The 12811-nt window shown below is 32.7% G+C and overlaps 1 protein-coding gene across 1 annotated transcript; it reads left to right on the top strand.

Moving 5' to 3' along the window:
• The first annotated feature begins 1358 nt into the window (after nt 1–1358).
• LOC132730751 (WD repeat-containing protein 75-like) lies at nt 1359–12326 on the top strand. The gene is made up of 5 exons (XM_060716740.1): nt 1359–1661; nt 5396–5525; nt 6949–7014; nt 7240–7333; nt 12166–12326. Exons 1-5 carry the CDS (start codon nt 1552–1554, stop codon nt 12324–12326), a joined length of 561 nt encoding a protein of 186 aa, XP_060572723.1. The 5' UTR covers nt 1359–1551.
• The last annotated feature ends 485 nt before the right edge of the window (nt 12327–12811 follow it).

Genomic DNA, 12811 nt, shown 5'->3' on the forward strand with positions numbered 1-12811 from the left:
GTATTAAAAGTATGAGCTTCGTATATTTTACATATGTACTTTGGGCAAGCCTTAACATGTTAATTATCTATAAACCAATTATACATTATACATGTAGCAATATAAAAAAAGAAGAATGTCTAATGTGTAAAGCCTTAAATCTGTGGTTTATCGTACATTAAATTATTCAACTGCATGTTTAAAAAACAAATCTTAAAAATATCTTAAACTGTATATTAATCAATTTTGAACAAAATATAAATAACGTACAGTCTACCATTGCCTAAATACATGTACCATGTCTATAAACAGTAATGTAACATTTCACCAACGAGTCATATTACAATTCACCACAGAGTAATAACGATTCACTACAGTTAAATAATGATTCACCACGTGTTATAATACAAATTTTTCAAACCCATCTTCAAACTTTTGTAGATCTAAATCCTTTAAACTTTTTCTTTTAATTTAAAATTTCATTCATTACTTATATAAATTTAATATCAAGTGGACAATATAAATAAAACTGGATTTTTATTTAAAAAAAACAACAACAGAAAACGTGAATACAAACACATATTATTACCAAAATTACAGAAGTTAACAAGGACAATGTGAATGTCAAAACATATTATGTACATTTATTGCAAGTCAATTACAGATTAATAGACAGATAACTATTTTCTCTCAGGTATCATGTTTACAGAAAAAAATTACATGTATATATTATGTTTTTAATTTAGATTTCTTTTATTAACATATTACTTTCTTGTGAAGAAACTTGATGCCCTGGATATTATTGTTAACTACTTTCATCAATGAATGAATAATAGGCTACAATTGAAGGCATTAAACACTGTTAAAGGCTTAACTGATGCGACTACTAGAGTAGTCTCAATATTTCGACTGACCTATTTTACAAACTGATGTTACATAGATGTCTGTCTTTACAGGGTGACCATTGTGTATATAATAAACAGCCCTTAAGCACTATTTGTTGGGCTACTACTAGAGTGGACCGGCATGGATGCAAATGTATCTCTGACAGATGGTTAATTCTGGTGCAGAGCATAGATAAACTTATACTAATACTACTCCAGTATTGATGGAAATACATGTAAAATTATGGATATTTTATAAAATGGAAAACATTTAGTAAATTTTTTCAAAATAACTTTGGACAAGGTTTTATTTTTATATTAGAATGGATATACATTTACTTTTTTCATTTTGACATCTGGATAACTCAATGAATAAATAATTTTAAAAGCTTACTTTAGTATTTGTTTTGACAAACCACCTATTATACATTCAAGGGCATGATTAAAACTTGCATGTGTCTCGCGAAAATGTATGACAATTAAGATTTACGCACCTAAATAAAGAACATATGGAATAAATCCATATCTAAATGTTGTCTTGGCCACTGACATAACTGTGCTTATTCTTTGCTTCGTTTCTGTTGATACAGAAGGCATCTTGCACCAAATTTTACGAAATTAGTTAGAAATCAGTTGTTGCCGGAAGTACAATAGACCTTGATGCGCATGCGTCGGGAAACATTTCAAAATGGCTGCGCCCATGAGACACATGGATCACAACCCTGTTAAAGTGTATTTTCCTCTCAAATCTGGAGCAAGCTTAGTGAAGACGAAACCTGTGTTTTCTTTAGACGAAAAGTAAGTTCATATACACATACATTTTGTTGTTTGTGGTTGTCTTTCAGGATTTTATAAATAAGGCATACAGCCATGTTCCAATTTTAAGTTTTCAGGTTTTTGGCTAGACTGCACCTATTTTTAAATTTTACCCAATACATCTATTATTTCTTCAATATCTATGTTTATCAAACACAGATATTACAGATTACTTCTACAGTAGGGTTTGGTTAGGGTTAGATTGTTAGAGGCACAGAGACCTAGCACAGTGTTGGGATTATAAGTGTAAAAAAGTAATTCTAGAAAAATATATATATACTTAACATCACTAATTCCGCGTAATCACTTTTTTCACGGTTATGACATATTTTCATGTGACCAGTGTTAAAATTCGTCATAATTGACATATTTTATTCAAAAACCTTAACAACAAAATTTTTGTGTAAAATATTTTAAATCTATAGATTTTTACGTAAAACAGAACAACATTTTACAAACTTCTGCAAAAAACAACAATAGTCTGCATACATCTGAAACAATCAACATTTTCTAAATGTTCTTGTTTGTTGAAAAAATAAATTTTGAGTTACAGTGTTAAGATACTTTTAATATTTAAAATTACGCTAAATAACATAAATTAATATGAAATTAGGCAAAGCCTATGAACGGGGAAGTCGTTAAAATATTCCTTTCATTCCTTCCGTTTTAAAGGTGTCATTCGGTATTACATGCACTGCTTCCGTTTTCACTCGGAACACTCGACGATTATTATTTATCCAAAAAGTTGAGATTTGGTACGTTATCGGAATACCCTGCCTATTATCATTGAGTTACATTGTAAATGGCGCCGCCCGACTAGAACTGACACTGAAAATTTCGTTGATAGGTATGGAATTCTATATGTTTTTTAATTGTTTTTTATTTGATTTTCTTTTAAATATACACGTGTAGTAGTCTATAGCCAGGCAAGCCAAAGCCCGGACCCGCTTCGCGGGCCCGGTCTTTGACTTCCCCGTATTAATTATAGAAATTTTAACTGAAACATGAAATAAAATGAAATAAACACCATTACCGTGATTTCAATGATGACATAATGTTTTCAAAATGGCCGACAAATGGTCTATGTCTGGCTCATTTAAACTGATTTTGACTAAATATATAAATAAATTGTTGTTTCCTTGTGTCATACAGCAGAAAATACCTATATGTTACAGCTTATGACAAATCTTGTACCACAAGTTTTATGTGTTGTTTTCTTTCTTGCTTCAAAGCGTTAAGTACCCTGAACTAAGAGGAACACAGTATACTGTACAAAAATTATACAATGTATAAGATATAGACAAGGGGTTGAACTTGCCAAATCGGCAGAATGCCACTTGTCCAGTATAAGACAAAATTGCAAAGTCATTTTTATGTAAATCATGTAAAGCTATATATCAAATTGCAGATAAATGACTAGAGATGTAAACGATTCATCGATGCATAGCAATCTGCCCTGTCCTCAATGTTACGTATGCATCGTTATGAAATTACAAATTTTAATATATCGTGATGCAATACATATTTCACCTCCCGATGCAGAGCCTTTTTACCCTTCTTTGCTGTAGCCGGTATTCGGCTACTTCCCCAAGCCAACATACTACCTTTTCCCCCCCAGAAAAACAGTCTAAAATTCCCCTTCTTGCGAAGATTTTCCCTTTCAGAGAAATGTTATATCGAAGAAAAAAATTTGTAAACAAACTTTCTTGTTTAAAAATTGATCATTGTTTTTGTCCAATGAAAGCTAATTATTCAATTACCCACTACAGGGATACCTTGATTCAATACAATTGATGTTTACTCACAGCCTCGGTGTGAGTTTGCAACTTTCTAAAAGCAACATGCGAAAAACCCTGCTGCACACGTGATTTTTTACGACAATTTGGCGACCGATTTACGATGTCGCAAATGTAAACAAGAAGAAAATACGATTGAGTGACATTTGTAATTGTTTATGAAAAATTGGACAAATTCAAATTGTTGACATTCCTGTAAGTGCAAGAGAATCCAATACATGTATTCACTTGCAAATTCATGTGTCCGAGTAGCACAACATGCCAAAGTGTGGGAAATAGCGAGTCTGGCACAACAGTGCTAGAAGTAGTGATACGGTGGGAACTGATAATAATGTTCCCTCTGAATTGAATCAAGAACCCTCGCATGTCTTAAGTAAATTTTCTATCATTAGGAAAGATGAGTCAATGTATTCTTGGGCAAATATAAAGTGGCAATAAATTGATCTGTAAAAAATCGCTTTAATAATTACTTATGTTGGGCAGAAAGCTCCTAAAATAGGTGTGTTTGGAGGAAAATATGCAAATTTATTATGATATTTCCCCCAAATGTGTGATTTAAATAAGTCTTTATTTATAGTAATAATGGTTAAACTGCCAGTGGAAAATATGATTTTCCCCTAAAAGTATGGAAACCGCGCATTTTTCCCCGGCTAGGGCGCCTTCCCCAAAACTAGTGAAAAGGCCCTGCAATGTATCAATATAGCAGGAAAGTATCTCAATACACTAACAATATCTTCCAGGAATATAAGGACAAATGTATTTTTTGAAAGACTGAAGAAAGAAAAAATAGGTTGGATGAAAATAATGAACAAGCGCGACTATTATCATATCGTTGTCATCTTGTTTCCTGTTAAGTGTAGACAATGTCTGCAATTATTTAACCAACCAAGTTTTATAAATTCCATATAAATGGACTGGTATTCTTTGAACTTGTTTATTAATAGAAAAATAATTAGAGATCTATTTTTGCTAGATAGGACACGACCTTGTAACCTGTCCCCTTTTGATTTTCTACATGTAAAAATGCAATTTCAAACCAGGTCATTGTACCAACCAGCAATAAATCAATAAAACAAAACCAAAGAAACAACTTACTGCTGGAAATTGTTCAAAAACCAATCAATTATTATAGCAAACATTCAGTTCTTTTGATTGCTCTTCTGTTAAAATATTTTTTTGAAGCCATTATACATACTCGGCTCTGGTTGTAAGACGCCGTTTGATTAGACGATACTGTGTCCCAGGTCAGCTTCATATTTAAATCAACCAAGGCAATAATCCATTTCAAATCGGTCACATGATAGCCAATGGATGCTGATTTCAACTTTCATTTTCACATTCAGAAATAAGTTGTTTCCAGATGTAATAAAACATTTTAAAAATCTCAGAAATAAGTTGTTTCCAGATGTAATAAAACATTTTAAAAATCTGTTTCCGGCGGTAAGTTGTTTGTTTGGTTTTGTTTTATTGTAGATCACATGTTTCGTTTATGTATTTCACAAATAATGGCATTTTAGGGCTAATTTTCACGATGCAAATGCCCCCTGATCATAATGTATATACTCATTACTGGAACATCTTTGCTGACATGGTTTCAATACTCAAGTGTTTATATACTTTTTTATTTCTTTGGTACTAAATAAAAAAGTCAGAAAATCAATTTTATTAAAACTACAATTTATTGATTTTTGAAAAGAATGTAATTTCTCAACTGTCAAATTAAATTATTTTCTTCTTGCACATTAACTTGTAATGGACAAGAATTTTGTGGGTTTGGTTAGTAAATTTTATAAATACATGTAAAGTAAGTGATTTTGTGTAACATTTAGGTGATTTCTGTCATAAAACCATTTGAAAGCAATGTTTCCATTTATATTCAGCAGATCAGTTAGAAAATTGTTTAGATTTGCATTTTTTTAGGTGGCTGTTTGTGTGCTCTGGATCAGTAATTAAAGTTTTCAGTATCTCAAGTGGGGAATGTGTACGTGAGTTACGTGGACACAGGAACTATGTCACAGGCATTGTCATACATCCTCTTAACAAACTCCAGGTAACTTATAACAAAAACCTTTAATGTAAATTTCATTTAAATTAAAGGAGCTCCACTGAGGCTAAAGTGCCAAAATAACATAATATATATATATATGAAGTTCTTGCATAAATAAAGAGAAGCACTTATAATCGAATACCGGTAATCTGGGAAAGAATATAAAGGAATACACTCAAAATGATATTGAAAAATTGATTTTTGCATGATTTTTAGCCTGGTTTAAGAACAAAGCAATGCAATGCTTTCATGTTTTGTTCATTTTGCACTAGAAAAATGGTAATTTCTGGAAAACGGATTGAGGGAATGATCTGAAGTTTTGCACACAAGTTATTAGTGACAGTCCAGACCTACATACAATGGACATCAAAATGTACACAGTTTCTCGAAAAAAATATTTTAAGTCCTTTCACTTCAAAAAACCTCAGTGAAGTCCATATCCTTTGACTTATCAGTGCAGTTCTTTAGTTGCCAAAGGAAACTACATGTGTAGTATTATATGATCAGATTGTTGCATGATGCACTGATAAGTCAATGATTGACTGATAGTTGTTCTGTTTAATTGAGCATTTAAAAATCATGCTTATTACCCTTTTACATATTTGTTACATATTAAATACATAACAAACCTGTTTATATGTGTGGGAACAAAGTTATATGTCAGGGTATAAAGTCATATGTGGAGACTCAGAGATATATATTCATTTGTTGGGGTATAAAGTCAAATGTAGGGGTATAAATTCATATGTGGGGTATAAAGTCATATGTTGGGGTATAAAGTCATATGTGGGGTATAAAGTCATTTATTATATACCTATAAATTTTCTCCCTAAAATACACGCAAATATTGAAGCGCAAATACGCTTCAACAGATAGAAATTTCCGTATTATGTTAGTGACAAATACGGTACCATATATGGAAGTGCCGGACTATTTTTGACGTTGGTTCCGATCTTAGCTTTGTATAACGTTGCATTTTGAAACGGGAACCAAAATTATTTAAGGCGTGGCCGGTTTGCAAGAATTACGTATTCATCCGCCAGTCATGAATTTTTTTCTTGACAACTACATTTCATTTTCTGAATAAAACGAAAAGGTATATAATAAAAGGAAAATTATTTTATAGTAGCTTTCTGAGACTGTGTATTTTTCTACTCGCAACGTTGGAAAATTGATATCTCGCTCGACCTTCGGTCTCGCGAGATATCAATTTTCCACCGCTGCTCGTAGAAAAATACAAAGCCTCAGAAAGCTTCTACAACATAATATTCCGTATATGTTGGGGTATAAATTCATATTTGGGAAAAAAGATGAGAATACTCTGTAATTCTGAATCCTTTTCACAATTTTTGGTATCTTTATGAGCTTTATAGTTGTACAAGACCTAAGTCCTAAGAAATGTCATATTTCTTTTTTGATTTTCCAGCTTGTCTCCTGTTCTTTGGATCAAAAGATTATTGTTTGGGACTATTCAGATGGCGTACTTTTACGGGTAAGTCATAACTTTCATGTAGATTTTTTGACAAAAACTGTAATAGGCTGTAAATTTTAACCTTTGTAGCACATGAGTTTATTGTTTTAGAGCTTGTCTAGTCTGAACACTGTATAGTCTTATCAGATACAACATGCCATACTCTTTATAATTATATACAATGAAAGGTATCCAGTTCTCATGTCAAATACAAGTATTTCAACATTTTAAAATATTTTTTAACAGGAGATCCATGTTGACAGCAAACTGTATGCATTATATACAATCAAGGATCATGAAATGCTTTACCTGCTTCAGCAGAATCCATCTAATAAAACAGGTAAGATTATTATTGTGTGTAAAGGGTCACAGTCACTAATTAAGATGCTGAATTACTTTCTTACTCATAACAGTTAGATTTTTGTAGTAGCCTGAGATTGCTTTGAGTTGCTGTTCATTATTGTGAGTTAAAAAAAAAATTCATAATCAGAAAGTTATCCAGGTAACACTGCAGGTAACACTGGTGGTTAATCGAAACTAAAGTTTTTATATATGTGTTGTGGAAGCAGTGTGATACTCCTCGAGTGCCCGTGCATGTGTGGAGTAAGCACTTGTCCCCATGAGTGTGAGCGAGCACTAGTGGTTCAACCAAAATGCCCATTCTTGAGTTGAGTAAGCACTGAATGATTCTACTCAAGTGCCCAAGAATTTGTTAAGTTAGCATTGGAAGTTCTACACAAGTGTGTTTAGTTTGTACTTATGAGACAGAGTGCCCATGAAAACGTTAAGTAAGTACTGAGGGTTATCCACATCACTAAGGGCTTGAAATTTGTTTGATCAAACCATGTCAGCAATACATATTGTTCATTAAAGGGCATAACAGGTTAAATGGCATTCAAGCTTAGCTTAGCAAGGAGGTCATAATTTGTACTGGCCCCAGGTCTGAGGATGAGTATTTTTTTTTATGATGATTATTTTTGAATATGTCATATCCATTTTCCTGGGGGTAAACAGGTCAGTACTGAACAATATGAAGGTAACAATTTAGTGTCTATTCTAGGATTTGAAAAACAGGGGATTTTTATCGAAAGGTGAGAATTTATTACATTTGTTGATCTTTTTCCTTCTTTCTCTATGTAAATTTTCCCCCCTGCCTCTGAAAAAATAGGGGGGAATTTTCAAAAATATGAGTGAATCACCCCATCCCCCTCCTAGAATAGACACTGACAATCTGCCCATATTCTCCCACCAAAAAAGTGTGTTTTTTTTCCCCCTAAATCCGAAAAAAATCCCCCTTGAAATCCCTTGAAATTAATTTTTAACGGGCATAGAAAACGCCGATTGTGGAATGGATATTCCACGTACGGCTTCGGAAATTAGTAAGTATTTCGCGAACGGCAATCGGAAATTAGTATGTATATATAAATAAAACATTCCGAACGGGTTTTAGCATTCCAACATGTCGCACAATTTCAAGTCGTACCACAAAAAATAACAGAAATATTTCATGAAAGCAGCTTAATGATGTTTATTTGTTAACTGAATCTTACATTCACTGTTTTCTGTTTTTTTTTTCTGAATTAATTTTCTTCTGTGGAAATTCCCCTTTGGATGAAAAATATTTGAAAATCATGCAAAATTCCCCCCATGCATTGACCCTGGCCCCAGTCTCAAAATGCTAACGAGAGCCCTGATAACAAATCCGCGAACATTTCTAGCTTCAGCCAAATATAATATAAAAAGTGCAGAATATTTATTATAATCTACTTACACAAAAAAACATATAAACGCAGGTGCTATAGAAATGTGTAAAGAATAATTAAACATGAACATAATATGTATGTTATTGATACTAGTTTGCACGCTGAAAAAGAAAATATCAATTATTAGTAATTATCATGCTTATTGACGTTATTTGCTAGTCACAGCGTTGACAAACGCATTTACAGTTTGCAAACATTGAATGACTTGGATTTTATTTGCTTGGAGTAGGTGTAATCCTTTATAAAAAGTACAAAAGCGATAAAGTGCTACATTGATAAACAGCTGTTATGTTGTTATTATATAATGAAAGCGATGTACAGTCCGATAATGTGTAAAGAAATACATATCGACATTTTGAAGATATAGTCTGTTAGGATTCAAATGAGAATAAAAGCTAACGGGTCTGACTAAATCTTACTTAATAACATAATGAAAAAAGGTAAGGAAATATGAAAGTGTTCACGGAACAACAGTCCTTGTTCAACTAGTCAATAGATGAAAATGTATCGAGTAACGTTGCGCTTTAGGCGCGAATTACCACAAAAATAAAATACAGTCGAGACTGTCATATGTGACTTTCCAAGGGACCTTCAGAAAAAGGTCACATATGACAGGGAGTCTCTAAATACAGTCTCAAAGAAAATTAAATTTAAGTATCATCTAGCTGTCTATATACAATTGTGACTTAAAGATCCTTTATGTTTTGTGATTGATATTGTTACAGAGTGTATACCACACTTGCAAAAAAAATATATATGGATATAATTATGCAAATAAAACAATTTTCAAACATCAAAGAATATGTAAGATGTGTACTGAAAATATTTGTGCACATTATATTTAATCAATAAATTACATGCATTGATTACTTATTGGAAAATTTAACTTAGAGTTAAAATAAAGTTCTAATTACCTCCCTTTAATGGCCTTTATTTATATGAAATGTTAAATTGGGTGATATCTTTATAAATAATGCTTATTTGAACTTACAATATTGACAAATCTTAATTTGAGCATCATATTTATGAAATAAAACCATGAAAAATTGTGTTACAAGATCTTTCAACATATCCATATCCAAAGCTTTTTCTGGTTTAGTATCAATATTTTTTCCGTATTGATTATGCAGTCATAGAAAGGTAAATAAAAAAAAATATGCTGCCTAAAAAATCTTCCGTGGGCACTCTATAATTAAAAAAAAAATCTAACACAAGTCTTAACCAGTTTACTCGGGCCATAATGTACATTACACACACATCGATTGCGTCATGCTTCCCATAAACAGACGCTACGTCACTTGATACCTGCATGTATACATGTCAACTGTGTAATTGAGATAGAGGTGTGTAGACTTTGTTTGCTACTGGATTATAATTGGACTTAATTATTTTGGCCCTCTGGGTGTTATAATAGGTATTAATTATTTATCTGATTGAACGGACAATTAAAAGGTGTGAAAGTCGTTTAAATCAGACCAAACATTGCATTGGGACCTGACAATTAGGGTCGCTTGTCACATATGACAGGGAGTCGTTTAATTCAGACCATTTATATAGGAAAAAACGTTGGGGAGTACTGAAACAAGGTCGGATAAGACAGGGAGTCGTTTAAATCAGGGGGTCGCTTAGGCAGTCTCGACTGTAATTAAAAGCACCCAACAGGCAAAGTCATGCATCAAAAACGTAGCCTCCAAAAGCTGTAATTTAGGCCGTAGCGACTTAACATTCGCGGAATTGGCGGTTACTACATATCCGTGAAAGTTTGTCTCCGCGAAAATGCCGACGTTGTGAAAAACGCGAAATATTGTATCCGCGAACATTTCTAGGAATACAGTACTGGTATAACAGTATTCTTACTGGTCTGTCTTAGTAGGTGTAGACTATATACTGTTTACTGCTCAATTTGATAATCCTATCATTGAAATATATGCAACTAATTATGTACATTTCCAAAATGATTTTTAAGTTGTGCATTTCTGTTACACAAGTTGACTTGCGGTTTTATAGATTGCCGAGGGATTACGCTTTATGACTCAGAGTCACTGCTTTGGGTTAGAATTCTTCAAAGGATAATGAATTTTTCTCATGTTAGCTAGTTATCTAGGTTGGTTGTTGTCTGCTGTCTGCTATAAACTGAAATTATGCCTGAAGGGAAACCCTAGATCTTCTTTAACCAGTTCTATACCTCCTACAGGTATAGATCATTAAAGGCCCATTATGCCTAAGAAATGTTTTTATTTTCACTTCTCAAAATTTTTATTTTTGATGCATTGTTATAAATTCCAAAACACTACTCATTTGCTAATTACCTGAACCATCTTCTGCTTTTGTTGCAATTAGGCAATGTGACAGATAAAGGGTTTTTATGGAAGTCAAGTACTACTTTGTTTACATTTGGCTTCTTTTATGACAAATAATTTCACATTCAGTTCTACTTTCTTCAGGTGATAAGCATCTAACATGCTCTAAAAACCAATTATTTAAATGTAAGAAAAAATAACCTATGTGCACTCCTTCTAGAGGAAAAGTTTATTCATTTCTGAGGCAAAATGTGCCTTTAATGAAATAGTGGTGTAATACAGTGAAATTTGAGAAAACCGGACGCTCAGAAAATTGGAACTCTCTAAATACCGGACGAATAATTCAGTCCCAAATTTTCCCTTCTTTAAACTATTGTATTAAACATTGACAATACAGGAATCTGTAAAAAACGAATATCGGACGGTTGATAGGGGACTACAAAGTCAATTATATAAACAATTACCCTGACAATACCGGACGACGAAGGTGTGAATAACCTTCTGTACTTATCACTTGGTTGTGTCTAATACACTAACTGAGCGGTAACAGAACAATGATTGTTTGATTTGTAAATTATGTCTCATTTCACAGTTTAATTTCTTTTAAGGTATAATTGTAACCGTTTTATATATATGTCAAAATGCACGAGGAATTGATCAGTTAAAATCAGTTGACGAGAGCTGTCTATAAGTGACAAATTTAAATTAATTAAAGATAGTGAAAATTTGCCGAGACCTACTTTAAAAATCTTTATTTGACAAATATGGAATAGGCAATATTTACAATTGGGGCATTATTATTAACAAACAAAGTAAACTACATGTATGTTCATTAAATCATTATCCATTACCCAAATGTAAACATGTGGGTGTAATCGGACCTTATCGCTATGAGGCAACAGCTGTTTGTTTAAATCCAAAATTTTATTGTATTTATATGCAATAATGGGACAAAACAGCATCCTTTGTAAGTCATTGCTCGGTTTATATGATCCTGAACAGCTGAAGGGGACATTGAGAATAACGGACTGCTGAAAAAACCGGACAAAACCCTCGGTCCGACTTTTCTCAACTTTCACTGTACAAATCTTTACCTTTTTTATTTACAGCATGTGACCTTGTTATGAGGACTATTAAGAAATTGAAAGGGCCACCCAGAAGTACATGTTTATTTCAAAGATGTTCAACAGATTGTAGGAAAACTTGCATTGGTCCAAAGGTAAGAGATCATGTTAAAGAATTTTTAACAGTTTTGACACATCTCTGTTGATCATTACTCAGGAATAAATGTTCAGTGTGCAATCAAAAAAACCATTGGACAAGTACTATAAAAAGGAGTACAGCTCAAAGTATGAATGGAAGTTACATTTTGACAAAATATGTCAAAAAAGTAATGAATAAGTAAATAAATGTCCTTTGACACACCTTATTAGCCTGGCTTTTTGTATGATTCTTTATTGTATGATACTGATCATGCATGCAAATGGTCTCTGTGGCTGAATGATAAAGGTTGCCTTCTTCAAATTGTGTGCTTTCTCCTAATTTGGGTTTACATCCCAACTTAGACTTTGTACTCTTTTGTAAAGTAGCTATCCAGCAAGTTTATAGTATAGAACGTTAGTGGTTCTACTCAGCTGCCCACTTGTTCTTGAAATACTCATTGCAGGGTGAGAAAAAATGTGCAGTCTGGGAATACCGTTCTGTAGCTCTACTGATTTAAACTATCAAGTCGCTTACACATATCTTCCCTAAATA

This window comes from Ruditapes philippinarum, unplaced genomic scaffold, assembly GCF_026571515.1.
Source record: "Ruditapes philippinarum isolate M1 unplaced genomic scaffold, ASM2657151v2 ctg4131_1_1_1_1, whole genome shotgun sequence".
Classification (NCBI taxonomy): domain Eukaryota; kingdom Metazoa; phylum Mollusca; class Bivalvia; order Venerida; family Veneridae; genus Ruditapes; species Ruditapes philippinarum.

Coding starts and splice junctions, on each gene's coding strand:
- LOC132730751 (XM_060716740.1), top strand. CDS start 1,552: ATGGCTGCGCCCATGAGACACATGGATCACAACCCTGTTAAAGTGTAT. Junction 1,662..5,395: donor GTGTTTTCTTTAGACGAAAA/GTAAGTTCATAT, acceptor GCATTTTTTTAG/GTGGCTGTTTGTGTGCTCTG. Junction 7,334..12,165: donor GAATCCATCTAATAAAACAG/GTAAGATTATTA, acceptor TTTTATTTACAG/CATGTGACCTTGTTATGAGG.